Source organism: Dioscorea cayenensis, chromosome 5 (assembly GCF_009730915.1).
Source record: "Dioscorea cayenensis subsp. rotundata cultivar TDr96_F1 chromosome 5, TDr96_F1_v2_PseudoChromosome.rev07_lg8_w22 25.fasta, whole genome shotgun sequence".
In the NCBI taxonomy this organism is placed as follows: Eukaryota; Viridiplantae; Streptophyta; class Magnoliopsida; order Dioscoreales; family Dioscoreaceae; genus Dioscorea; species Dioscorea cayenensis.
Genome location: NC_052475.1, coordinates 131,732 through 146,669, shown reverse-complemented (window position 1 = coordinate 146,669; position 14,938 = coordinate 131,732). Strand labels below are relative to the sequence as shown.

General features: G+C 35.6%; 1 protein-coding gene across 1 annotated transcript; it reads right to left on the bottom strand.

Moving 5' to 3' along the window:
• Positions 1-3,055: 3,055 nt before the first annotated feature.
• On the bottom strand, positions 3,056-14,594 carry LOC120261282 (1,4-alpha-glucan-branching enzyme 2-2, chloroplastic/amyloplastic-like). Its single transcript, XM_039269113.1, is given in 23 exon segments — positions 3,056-3,589; positions 3,690-3,764; positions 3,940-4,095; positions 4,218-4,295; positions 5,175-5,275; positions 5,398-5,545; positions 6,296-6,440; positions 6,822-6,925; positions 7,696-7,824; positions 8,237-8,347; positions 8,443-8,535; positions 8,537-8,573; positions 9,238-9,357; positions 9,709-9,830; positions 10,526-10,609; positions 10,754-10,870; positions 11,542-11,622; positions 12,109-12,168; positions 12,348-12,390; positions 12,768-12,866; positions 13,139-13,611; positions 13,845-14,008; positions 14,345-14,594. Coding segments are annotated over 23 exon segments (2,757 nt in total). The 5' UTR covers positions 14,475-14,594; the 3' UTR covers positions 3,056-3,502.
• Between the last annotated feature and the right edge of the window lie 344 nt (positions 14,595-14,938).

Sequence of the window (14,938 nt, the reverse complement as noted above, 5' to 3'; positions counted from 1 at the left end):
ATTCAAGCTTTAACTGCAAAACAGTCCTGTTTTTGGATTCATATGTCTGTTCCTTTCTTTTATACATACATCATTATCATTATTATTATTATTATTTTACTTAAATGCTTGTCTCTGGCTATAAATACGAACAGGCATGGCATGGCATGGAAGGACACAACTCCATGCCTCTATGGCTCTATCTCTTTCTCTTTTCATTCATTATATATAATTAAAAAATGGTGTTTTACTCTTCAACAAGCAATCAAAATATATACATAGCATAATTCCTCTTGATATATATAATTGGTGAATTCTAGCTAGTTTTGTTTTTTTTAGGATGAGGTTGGTCCTTACAAGGACCATTACATTGAATGCTTCACTGTTTCTAGCGTGCACGTCTCTTTAGTCTTTATCAATTCATGTTGATCTATGATAAAAGAAAGCAGTTCATTTACGTTGCTGGTGGCTTGTCCATCGGTTCATGGATGTTTGTTTTTGTTTCTTCTCGCCATTGATGTTCTACAGTGTTCTCATGGACAATTTAGCATGCGCAAGGGAATATAAAGGGATATAAATATGAATGCTCAGGTGTGGTAAATTTAAAAAAAAATAAAAATAAAATGATACATGCAAGTGTGACTGTGTGCGTGCGCTTATTTGTATTTCATTAACTGGCTTGGACATGGTCTACAGTGCCACTCAAAATAGGGATGATAAGATAGCACCTAGAAAAGGTCCCAATGCAAAGTGATGGTTCAGATTCTCAAGCTAACAGTTGGAACTGATGTGTCTCTACCTCTACAAAGAATCCAAGAACAGCCTAGCTAGGCGCTCCTGACATCACAATAGACTAATGACAACTATAATTAACTTTATGATATAAAAACTGCACGGTTCATGTGATATGTGAGCTTAATGCCTTTTTCTTTTTATTAGACTAGTCTCATCCAATCACGAAAACGGAATGGTTGTTGACATGTCATTTACATCTCACCTAGCACCATTCTCCAATGTCGTTTACACACACACACACACACACATGACTGAGGTATCTAAGAAGGGAAGCATGAAAGGATCTTAGGGACAATCAGATGAAAGGCTGACATTGTATAAACTATAAACCATAGTTATCAAACCCGGACCGGCCCGGCGGTCAGACTGGTTGACCCGGTGACCCGGTGCTTCAATCGGTCCGGGTCTTTAATTAGACCGGTTATCGAATCAACCCGCTCGACCGCGATTGACCCGCTTTGACCCGGTGGTTAGACCGGTTGACCCAGTGATCGGGATCGATTGACCCGTGGTCGAACCGATTGACCCGTGGTCCGACCAATTGACTCAGTTTGATTTGTAATTTCAATTTTGAACTTTGGTTATATATTGGATTGAGTTTGGTTTGATAGTTTGATGATAAATTTAAACTTTTATCGTGAATTAGTATTGCTATGTATTGATATTATGTGAAGTTTGAGCTTTTTCCCTCTTTTTCTACTACTTCCAAATCAAAGATTAGCAATTATTTTTGTATTTTTTTCCATCAAATTATTTATTTGATAACTAATAATTCATGGATATTATTATGATATATTATTATATAATTAAAAACTAATTTATAATTTTTAAAAAAATAATATTTTAAAATATTTTTTTATCAACCCGAAAGATTTGAATCCCAAATGACCCGACGGTTGAACCAATTGACCGTGACCCAGAGTCTTGACCGGGTCAATGCCCGGGCCGGGTCTGATAACTATGGTATAAACCATAGTTATCAAACCCGGACCGGCCCGGCGGTCAGACCGGTTGACCCGGTGACCCGGTGCTTCAACCGGTCCCGGGTCTTTAATTAGACCGATTATGCAATCAACCCTGTTCGACCCGCGATTGACCCGCTTTTGACCGGTGGTTAGACCGGTTGACCCAATGGTCGGGATCGATTGACCCGTGATCGAACCAGATTGACCCGTGATCGACTAATTGACCCAGTTTTGATTTGTAATTTCAATTTTTGAACTTTTGGTTATATATTGGATTGAGTTTGGTTTGATAGTTTGATGATAAATTTAAAACTTTTATCGTGAATTAGTATTGTTATGTATCGATATTATGTGAAGTTTGAGCTTTTTTTCCTCTTTTTCTACTACTTCCAAATCAAAGATTAGCAATTATTTTGTATTTTTTCCATCAAATTATTTATTTGATAACTAATAATTCATGGATATTATTATGATATATTATTATATAATTAAAAAACTAATTTATAATTTTAAAAAAATAATATTTTAAAATATTTTTATCAACCCAGCATTGACCCAAATGATCCGACGGTTGAACCAATTGACCCGTGACCCAGAGTCTTGACCGGGTTAATGCCCGGGCCGGGTCTGATAACTATGGTATAAACGCCCTAAATACGACGAGTTCTCATAATGTTGGGGAGGACGAAGAGTGGGGCCTGGTTAGGCTAGGCAGGTATCCATAGGTGGTTGACATGTCAACCAGTGATGTATATACCATAGTGTTGTCCCATACTCATTATATATATATATGCATCTTTACTTTTGTCCCTGACATGCCAACTACTACTAGAGTAGTGTGATCTGATCAAACCCTGATTTGTCAAATGCCAAAATGCCTTTGTGAATCATAGACTGACTGATAGGTTGTGGATGCCTCATTGCTACTGGTGGACATCAGGAATCTATTCTAGTACCGCGGTCGCTGTAGAATACTCAATACGCTGCTTTGGTTTGGTGGTAGAGAGAGCATCTGGATAGTTTCGCGTCACGCCATTACTCAAAGAGTGTTATGTGCCACCAAATACAATACACTAGTAAAATCTGTCAACATATAACATAAATATATTGGGTTATTATTTATCCCATCAAAATACTACCCACCTTCAAGTTTTGATTTTTTTTACCGTAGGATTTATGATTTCATATAAAAAGGACACTTACGACATGTATTATATATATATATATATTATGTATCTGGCTTGCAACATCATCAGAAATCCATTTATAGGAATCAATTACGCATCAAAGACACAATCCACTTGATCTCACCAGCATGAAATCAACTTACTGCCACCATGTTCGCCTTTATTCATCAGAATTGACTCGTAGTAGTGTATTACAAGGAAGGAATGAATATCAGTGGCTGCCACAACTAATTCCATTACTATGCCGTACATGTAAAAATTATTCATAGATGATATATAGATGGGAAAAACATCAACACAAATTTCCTCCGAATCAGTTATTCATCAGGAAAAAAGGAGGAACCATATGCTGCTGCGAGTGGAAGGAGTTTAGGAAAGCACTTTCTGCTGGTATGCTACCGCCCAAGGATGAAGCTATATTAACAAAAGTGGAGTGGATAGAATAATCATCATCAATAACAATGTCAAGCTGATCTACTATATCTGCATGGATGATGATGCCACTGGATTCCACAACTGCGGTCACTTCATCAGAGCTGCCGCATTCAACTGGAAAGGCCTAACGAAGCTTTTGAATCATTCATCACAGAGAGCATACACGACAGCTGTTCTATTTGGAGCATACACTGAGAAAGAGCGGGGACTATTGTCATACCTTCCTTCCTGCAAGGGGAAGACAAGGGGAAAGTCATGTTATTGTTGTCCTGACAAGCCAAAAAAGGAAACCAGGTTGAAGTAGTTAACATAATGAGTGAATGCATACACTAGTGAAGTACTCTGCTTTGGGATCAATACGGTCGAAGCCACCAAACCAACCATCATCAGAACTTAAAACCACCTGAAATTAATAGCATATCGCACATCAGACCCTGGCATCAACTTTGTTTAAAATATCACAAGCATGCCAAACAATAAAATTAAGATAAAAAAGTTACATTCTCAAGATTGATGAAAGAAAAACATATTGTACCAAAACATTTAGAACAAATGTGGGCAGCAAAATCACATCTTACTTTATATTTTCCAGGCTTTGAACAGCCGACTCGGTAGTTAAAGTAACTGTTGTTCCAATGGAAATTGAAGACAAATACCAAATCACCTCGTTCAAAAACAACCATCTTGTCGCCTTCATCTTGCCGTGACACAAACTGGTGTTCTGAAGTCATGAACTATATAATAACATAAATCCACAAATTGTCAGCCAATTCATATTTCAAGGTTATAAAACTTTCCCAGGAGTAAAAGTAAGGAAAAAAACTGCCAAGGAAGAGGTACCAAAAGCTACACATACACCATATTTCTCCTCAAGATGTTGCATTGCTTGATCAAATTCCTGCATTCCACGGTACCTTAGGTAATCTGCATCTCCCTGCAATTACAATGACAATGGCATGGAAATAAGAAAAGATATCATGTAAATATCAGTCCAAACATTAGACTATTTCAACATTTTTCAACAACCATTGACTCCGTCGCTATATATATAATGTCAAATGCAAAACTAAATAAGAATAACCATTAAAAACAAATGATCTCAATGGAATCACATTTTGAGATGGCATAGAAACTGTGAGCAAATAAAATGCCTCAGCAGTTTCACTAAAATTACACACACACACACAAAAAAGGATCATAAACACGTGACTGTGATGAGCCAAAAATGTCTATGGTTCTTAATAGGTGGGCAACCTACTTTGCCCCCTATTGCCATTAACTGATCACCTCCCCCAAGTTATGCTGGTACTTGTTGCACCAAGATCTGTTACACCCAATGCAAAAACATTGGTGGATTGTAACAATCGAGAAGGCAGGCAATAGTTGTATTGCAGTATCTATAAGATATCAAGGAGATCTCCAAAAGTGCTCATGGTATCCCTAATCTTTAAAAGGAAATTGATGGAACCACGCAAGTAATGGGAACTAAGAAGATTGATGAGTAAAAAAAAAACATCTTAGCATAGTCCAAAATGCCACCTTTCCATTCACTTCAGTATCGACCTAAAACAGAGTGATCACCCAAATTTTGATGACAATACCTAAGATACTTAGGCAGCATGATAAGCTTACATAAGTGAGAGTTAGCAGGGTTTCAAACTAACTATTTGTCACAAATTCATAAGGAATTTTTCCAATAATTTTGCTCTTATCCTTCTGCCAAAACAAATTCGATAAACCATTCCTATACATGTATATATGATAGCAAACCACAACCTTGTATTAAGTAGATGCAACAATCCATGAAGCTTACCAAATCAAATCTACGGCGACACTTGTCCAAGCTATAATTATTGCTCGATATCACCCTACCATTTGGAAGTCTTTGATCACCTCTTGGAAAATCGATCCACTCTGAAACACAGGAAAAGAATGGAACATAATATATAGTAAATTTGCGAGTTATCAGGATCTAACTAGTAACAACATAATTATTGAACTTGATATAAATATAGCGTTGCTAAGCTAATTCTTACCAGGATGCCCAAACTCATTACCCATGAAATTAAGGTATCCTTCTCCACCTAATCCCATAGTGATTAACCTGATCATCTTGTGGAGAGCTATTCCTCTCTCTATTCTAGGAGTTGTTGGAACATCAAGAGCCATATAGTCATACATATCCTGCAGAAAATACTCCATAAAATAAGATATAGTACCAACAAGGATAGAGTCACCAACCATGACATATGATATTATTGTCCTGTGGCTAGCATGGCATTTAGGACAACCATTTTCTAAAATTTGGACATGGAGATGAAGCAGGGCATATGTATGGTCTTAATATCAATATGCAGAATCCAAACTAAAACAAAATGTGGCTTGAGTGGAAATTAGTAGACCAAAAAATTTAGGTGTTGACCAATGCAAGTATCTTAGAGTTACTAAATGAAATAGAAATAGTAATTTCTGCACTGACTAATCTAGAGGCCATTAATTCCATCATGGCTTCATTGGTGGACATTGATGAGCAATTTTTTTTTTTAAGCATTTTCATTGATATGACATGTAGAAAACCATTGATAGACACTACCCTGCTAAAATGAGTTCAATAAGGAATGTACTTCTATTGTTTAAGTTTGTGCATGCATGAGAATATTCTTCATTTTGAATGCTGCATGAATGCCCATGCATAACACAACTTTTTGAAAAAATATTCAAGAGAAACATTCTAGAAGACTAAAAATAAGTGAATGCACACATTTAAGTTAAGAGCTAGATAAACAAGCAAATCAAGAATAGAGGTGTATGAGTCTAGGCATGTACAATGCATATAGATGTAAAAAACCAGACAGAAATACATGCACAAGCAATCACAGGTACATAAATGCTTCCAAATAAACGCAGATAAAAGCATTCTACAGCAAAGATTACCTTGTCCATTAGCCAAAATGCAATAGTCTTGTCCCCAACAAGAGCTTGATCATGGCTTTCAGCATATCCAACACACTTTTCTGACCACCTCCTATTTGTGAGGGTGTATACAATTTCGCCCATTTTCCAGTTCTCATCCTTTAACCTATAATAACCATCAAAGTAAATTAAAACTGAATATGCATATGGTGATTTCCAAGGGAATTAGAAAATTTGCAAAAATAGTAAAGAATATGATAAAAAAAAAAAAAAATTATAATAAGATTTTTTTAGTGACTATTCTATTATCAGATGAGTCACTATACTATCCTAGTTTGACTAAGGTACACAGGCAAGAATATTAACAAAGTGACCTGAGGCTCAGTTCATCTTTCCTACTCCAAAATAAGTCAATGATAACTTTCACATTGACGAAAAATGTGAAAGCCAAGAGGCAACCATCACATAATTGGCAGTGTGCAGCAAAATTCAGCTAGACTACTAACAACAGAGTTATGTACCTGCGCACCATCTCAGTTTTACTTACTTTAGAATTTCAATCCATTTGTCAGCAATAGCCATATGAAGTCGATAATCAAAACCAACACCACCATCTTTAACAGGAATGCAGAACGCTGGCATTCCGCTTACCTGAGGCATACATTCAAATTAATGCAACCTAATAAATTGAAAATGAATCAACACATAGCGAAAAGAATATAACATACATAATACATTCAAATTAATGCTACATTATAAATTGAAAATAAATCAATGCATCGTGATAAGAATATAACACACCATACATTCAAATTAATGCTACAAAATAAATTGAAAATGAATCAATGCATCATGATAAGAATATAACACACCATACATTCAAATTAATGCTACATAATAAATTGAAAATGAATTAATGCATAGGGACAAGAATATGACACAGAGACACAGACAGGCATACACACACACACAGGCACATGGGATTGTACAAGTTAATTGTAGGATCACCTAACTTGGCTTATCGTTAAGAATCATTATTGGAAAACTCTTTTGGCACTATAAAAGATGATGTTAATGCACGCAAATCCATCAACAACATAAAAGAGGCTGGTTCATCTCAGATACTCCAGTTGATAATCATAATACTCAAGGAACACAGCAATATATGCAGGTACAATGATTTTTCTGTACCTTGAATACAAAATATCCCAACCGATCTAGATCTCACAACAAAAACCAGTTGGATACATCCATTTATACTACAGAAGAATCACTATATATATACATATCTACAGCTCTTGTTAATTCACACATAACACATTAACAACACAATACATTTTATTGAGCATAAATAATAAAAAAATAAAAAAATAAAAAAATAAAAAATAAAACCAAATGTAAAGCTCATGATGTTAACTTACATCTTCACCAATGGTAACTGCATTTGGAAAAAGCCCATGAATAAGATCATTGACCAGCATAAGATAGACCATCGCATCCACATCAGTTGCCAATCCAAAGTATTCATTGTAGTTTCCAGTGAAACCCACCTGAAAGCATCAAGAGAACACAACCAGCAAATATGGGTAAAACAAATTACACTTGTAAAAGGAATTTCAAACAATTCAAAGAAGACCACAAAAAGGAAAATCTGGGTAAGTATATCCTTAACATTCCCAAATAGCTATTATTTCATGGTCTTCAAAAAACCATGGAGTAAGATTGGAAATAATAGCAGAAAATAAATAGAAAATTTAAGGGTGATAACCCACCTGTAATTCAAGCATTCTCCACTTCTGATATAGTTGTCTATAGCATTATAAAAAAAATCAAACAGTTTAACCTTCCATAAGAGAGATGTTTAGAACCTAATGTACTCTTTGATGATAGGATAAGTTCAAACAAGGCAATTTGACCTGAGATCTAAAACAACCAGACAATGATGACTTATATTCTGCTTACCGCCAACCCATGGTGTGTATACATCATTGAGGTAACTCCATCAAATCTGAAACCATCAAACTTATATTCATCAAGCCACCATCTTGCATTGGAAAGGAGAAATCTCAACACCTGCACAGAATCAGAGGCAGGTTAAACATAATGTGACAGGAGATAAGGAAGTCAGCACATTGTTGTGACAACAAATCTACAGAGTTTGTTCACACCTCCCAACTTCCATAGTTGAAAAGGCGAGAATCCCACATCCAGTGGTGCCCACGAGATCCAGAGTGGAAATAGTGAGTGTCCGTCCCATCAAATCTGATTCAACCCATCTAAGACGTTATTTGACGCATGGCTGGGTTATCAATGTAAACAAAGTTAGATGCCTCAAGGGCAAGTAACAAAAAATAAGGCGTTGATGTAAGATATAGAAGATTGAGCACAGATATGCACAGCACCAACGTTGTTTTCACATTAATCCGGGCATTGATGCTTTCCTGATGAAGGCTTAGTTCCAAAAAACACCAGCATACATATATAGAAAACGGAAATAAAAGGTTGAGCAACAAATTCATTATTACTTGAGCCAAACAGCCACTTCTCTCAGAAATCCAAGAAGGCACATCTTGATTAAGTGAAAGTACAACTTCATTACCTTTCTTGAACATAAAAAAATAGTAGTCATATCTTACTCCCATTACTTAAAATATTAATTCACATCACAGCTTATTCAAATGTCAATAATTTTATTTTATTTTCATCTGAAAATTTCTGTGTCATCAGCTGATTTCCTTTTCTATTTTGAAGTGTACAGAGCCTCATTTTCTAAAATTTCACTCGATAACCCCGTCTGATCAAGTTGCTAGCATTATCAGTTAGAGAAACAATGGGAAAACAATAAATGTGAATGGATAATGACAAAACCATCATATTATTAAAGATAACATGACCAATATGAAAGAGGTAAGGATACTTCTGAAGGAAAAAAAAGACTGATACAAAAAAATTTTGAATATAACCTGTGCACAATATCCATTAGGACAATTATTCCAAGCTCATGAGCTTTATCAATCAAGGATTTGAGATCATCTGGAGTTCCAAAACGACTGCTTGGCGCAAAGAAATTGGTTACATGATACCTACAAAAAATATAAAACAACAAACATAATGGTTACTAGACAGGTATCAAGAACACTGATTGATAATATATGACCAACAGAAACATGAAGAGCATAGCATAACTTTCACATCTAGGAAATTTCTCTACCTGAACAAAATTAATAAAAAGGGTTAGCTTGGTTCTTAAATACATAATGAAGAGGAACTGTCGGATTTGACAGATTTCAAATGGTTTAATTTGGAAAATATCAAACAGGTGATTCAATGAATGCCAAAAATATGGCTTGCAAGTTTCAGTACTTTAGCTAGGTCACAACAAAAAAAATATGTTAAGCTTGAACTTCCACAAAATCCAAAAAGGTGTAAATTACCCAAAACTTCCATAATATGAGTGCTCTTGAATGGCCATTATCTGAACAGCATTGTATCCAAGTCGTTTAATCCGGGGTAATACATCATCCCTGAAGTTAGCGTATGTGTTAATCTTGGGTTCCTGCAAGTGACAACCCAAGTCTAGGTAAAGAAACAAAATACCAGTGAATATTGTATACAATACAAGCATGGAACAACAGAAATTAATGTCGCCTAAGGTTCCTTATAGATATGGCCATTTTATTAATTTACTTATTTATCAAAAAAAGAAAAGAACTATCATGTTTTGGCAGTAACACTGTTTCAAGTTTGCACCAAAAACCCATGCTTGAAAGTATTATATGAAAAATTTATACTTCCACACAGGAAATAATAATTCAATAATAGTTTGTCCATGAAATTATTGAAATAAATTGCACAGGAATGCTCATTATTGTTCAATAGAAGAATCAAAATGTCAACATCAACAATCATTAAGAACTATTTGGGGGGAGTCCCACCAACTTATATTTCAAGATTGAATTAATTAAAAATATATGTATATATTAATAATAAGTAATAAAAAATGCCCATCATTTTAAAATATTTATTTTAATTAAGTCAAATTTAACTCAAAAACCAACTTAAACGTGATTTTCTTAACCCCAACCAAACCACGTCCGGAAAAATATAAAGTAGCGACTACCTTAGCCCTTCACCATAATTGTTGTGTAATTGTTTGAGAAGGCACACCAAGAAATATGGAAGGTCTTGCACCAAATATTGATGTAAAACAAATAAAAGATGGAATGGTTAAAAAAAATGTGGAAGGCTTACCGTGCTACTCATTCCAACATGTGACTCATAAATACGTATAGATTTTGGAGCTTTTGGCCTAGGATGCTTGAATATATACCTTTCCTATGTAGATAAATGAAAAACTGAATTTCAGAAATAAAATAAATACTCAAAAATAAAATACCAAATGCCCATCACAGGAAAAAAACTAATTAATTATTCGGAAGCTTTTTATCCAAATGATATTTAACAGGGAAATAATAATACCTCCTCCGGAGGATCATAATATACACCATTGTAAGGTATTTCCCCAGGGGCCTGAACAGAGAACTTTATCCATGCAGGGATTGAGTCTTTCACGCCAGATGGACTATCCATACGTATCTGTGGTGACATTGTGATTATAGGGTTAGTGATGATTAGTTCGCCGGATAATTATACGTGAAGAAGAGGGTGCGTTTGATCATTAAATATTTTGGATATATTTGGATAATAAAACAACCGATGAACAACTTGTAAACCACATTGATGGCCATTAAATTCTTAAAGTGTTTGACAGGGTCTGAAAAGACACAAACAGATGAATATACAACAATCAAACAATGAAGATAATTGAGACATATATAACTATTCTCACTTGCAAAATAGGACTATTATTATGTTACTCGCTTTTCCAGATAAAAGCTTTCTCCCCCTTTATATTTGAACATTTCTAAGAAAGCAATAGAAATATGGCAGAGTTCAAGTGTGCAATAACATGGCAGCAGCTTGTCACTATACGATCAATTCTTCCATCATACAGAGATTTAACTTTCTTTCATCAACAAATGCTATAAAAGCACGCAACATCAGGTTTTTTTACCAGGAAGAAATCTAATGAGCTAATAGATCATCCATGTTTTAGAACTCCTAAATTCTGATAACTCAAACTAGGAACAATGATAGATTGCATGAATAAACAAGATCTAATATCATTCAGATATTCCAAAGAATTTCAATAAATTATTACAATATAAGAAATGGGCAAAATTTAATGGTCAGCAACTAAATAGTACCTTCACACGTGAGCCATGAGGAATTGGTGGTGAGCCATCTGCATTGTTGGGCAAAAATAACTCCCACACGCCAAATTCATTCTAGACAGTCGAGCATTAGAGTCGTCACCCATATAATAAAATCATTAGTTTGTTTATCAACCATTGAAACTCAAACACCTTAAAATGAAGCTAAAAACTCAATTCAAAAGACTGAGAGTTTTCAACCTAAGATCAAGACCTTAAACTCTGGCTTCATAAAAAAAAAAAAACAAAGGCCTCCAATTCTTTACATAAGGAAAATAAATTTACAACAGAATCTATCTAACATAGGGATGGAGATCTTTATTACAAGACCACCTTTCGTGCTTTCACAGCACTAACAATTTACCAATGAATCATCCACCTTATTGTTGTTCAAAATTTGTGTTTCAGGAAAGTCTAATATAAATCAGTAGACAACCCTCTACAAGTAATATGAGTAAAAAGAATTAGCTGAAGCAAGAGCTGCTCACGATAATGAAAAAGGTAATAAATAGATCCTAGCAAAATATTATAGTCTAAAAGGAAGCATGGATAGTAGCATACCTTCGTCATGACATCAGCATTAGGATTCCAATTGTTAAAATCTCCAATTAGTGCTGCCCACTGAAAGCAAATGAACGACATTATTTTCGGGTACTAAAAGACAAGGATGCTATTGTTGAAATAGATTTTTAAATCCAGACATTTAAGAGAATCAACCCCTGGTAATACATAGATTAAAAATGGATCATCATCATGACCAATCACACACACACAGAGCAAAGCCATGTTTACCAACAAACCTTTGCTCCAGGGGCCCATTCCCGATACGTTATGCCGTTGTCACTGGGAAAAAAAGAAGAAGAAGAAAGGTTCATCATACATAATTGTGAGAACTATCACCAGCATTTGAGCAAATCATAACCTAAAGCAATCAACCTAAGTAAAAGGAATAAGATAAAGCAGATGATCAAACTCATCTTTGTGCAGCATACAAGGAAAAATCTAGACAAAAACCAAAAATGCATCATGCAAGATTTAATTGCTAATCACAACATATATACTAAAAATAAAGTTGGCTTGGCACAATTGATACATATAGAAATAAGAATAAAAAGAATATTATCGAGTAGAGACAAAACCCTCAATTCTAGATGGAAATGAGAATTGTATGATCAAATTCAAAAATAGAAACAGCTTTTATAAGGCAATGCAGAGGTAACCTTTTGATAAAGCCAAACTTTTCGTAGCCACGAGAAAATGGTTCCAAACCTCCTTCATGTTCATCAATAAGCTCACGCAGTCTCTTGTATTGGCTATATCTGCACTTGAAGAAAGATAACTTTAGCTATGGTAGCATCATAGATACGACATTCACGCAGGAACAATCCCCAAAAGACTCTTGCTAGATGCAGCCAGGCAGCACATTGTACTTCCAAAAGGAACATCAAAGAAGAATCCATAATGTGAAAAGCCAAATAGTAAGAAGATACAAACATCCATCTGTTACCTATAGTCTATAGATATAAATACAGTAATAACCAAAGTCTATCTGAAAATACATCACAATCATAAAATTGTAAGTGTTTCTCACCTGTAGTCAAGATGTGCTCGATGAGCTTCTAACTGAGGGTCATACTCATAAATTTTCTGGCCACTACCAGGGGGAGGAATAACTCCTAATTTCTCTTCCATTGGCTCATCAATTTTCACAGTGGCCAAAGACTCAGGAAGCTCACCACCTTCCACCTCAACAAGGGTTTCTGAAGCAAAAGATTGTTGTTCAACTCCAATAGCACCATCCACCTCAACAAGGGTTTCTGAAGCAACAGATTTTTGTTCAACTTCAATGGCACTATCCACCTCAACAAGGGTTTCTGAAGCAACAAATTTTTGTTCAACTTCAATGGCACTATCCACCTCAACAAGGGTTTCTGAAGCAACAAATTTTTGTTCAACTTCAATGGCACTATCCACCTCAACAAGGGTTTCTGAAGCAACAGATTTTTGTTCAATTTCAATGGCACTCTCAACTTCGGTGGGTAAAATTACTACATCTTCAAACACCTGTGCAAAATATAAAGGGAAATCTTAACATCCACAATTGATAGGGGCGTCCTTGAATTTTCTTTTTCTTCTTTCAAGAAATCAACAAAACCCACAATGTGAAACTAGAGTAAATCAAACACTCTTGATTATACAGGAAAATCTTAAGATTCACAATTCTTGGTTTTTTATTTTTCTTTTCTATATATTTTTTTTTAAAATAATAATAATAACAAAAACAGAGTTGATTATACCTTGTGATCTTTATCGGCTACCTGAGGATCCTTGATTGCAGGGGGAGTAGATTCTTGGCTCTCGCCACCTGGGATAAGAACTTTCCCACCAGCAGCAGCCACAGTCGTAGAAGTAGAATCCGAGTCAAAAGAAGGAGAAGGAGAGAGCGAAGCACATATCTTCCCTAAAAAGAAGAATAAGGTTAGCATTAAACCAAGCAGGGCCAATCCAAGATCGAGAAAAGAACCACAACCATCACTCACATACCAATCCAAAACCAAGAACAAAACAGAATCACAGCAAAAAAAAAAAGGACAAAACCAATCAGATCAGAGAAAAGAAAACCAAAAAAGAAAAAGGCAAATCTACTAAAAATAAAAAGATCACCACGGGAACGCTCATCCCGAAGAAGCACGGGATACCATATTTGACACCAATCACACCAAAACTTTGCAGCCAATAAGAAGAAAAGGAAAGGAAAAAAAGAAAAAACGAAGAAAGATGAAGAGATCTCACTCACTAGAGTTGGAGTTCGTCGTGGTGGAAAGAAATGAGACGTTCGCTCTACTCCGGCGGACGCCGCGAAAATCGGATCGGGAGGACGTTCCCGGCACAGTAGGAAGGAGGATCCCGGAGAGAGCAAACGGCATCTCGATGGGGTTTTCTTCAGGGGGTTCAAGAAAGATCAAGAGACAAAGGGTTCAGGGAGAGGGATGATAAGTTTAATGGAAACGGAGCGCAAGAAGAAGCAGAGCCGTGTTGCTACGTGTACGGCTCACTCAGCCCTGCGTGAATGGTGTGGATCCCCTGCAAGTGGGGCCCCACAATGCCTTTTATAGTGGAACTGACAGCAAAGTGATATGATGGGGGCCACGTGGAGGAGATCAGAAACGAAAGGTTGGTAGCTTTTTGGCGCGCTGCTTTTCTTTCACTTAACTTAACAATAATAATAATAATAATTACTTTACTGCCGCTACTCTAATTTTGGAAATTAAATTACAATTCCTACCAAGGAGTTAAAGTTAAGAGATCCCGCTAAATTTAAAACAAAATTGGTAGCTCTAATTATAAGTTATAACAATGCTCATGAATTTGAATTTCGGTTATAAACAAA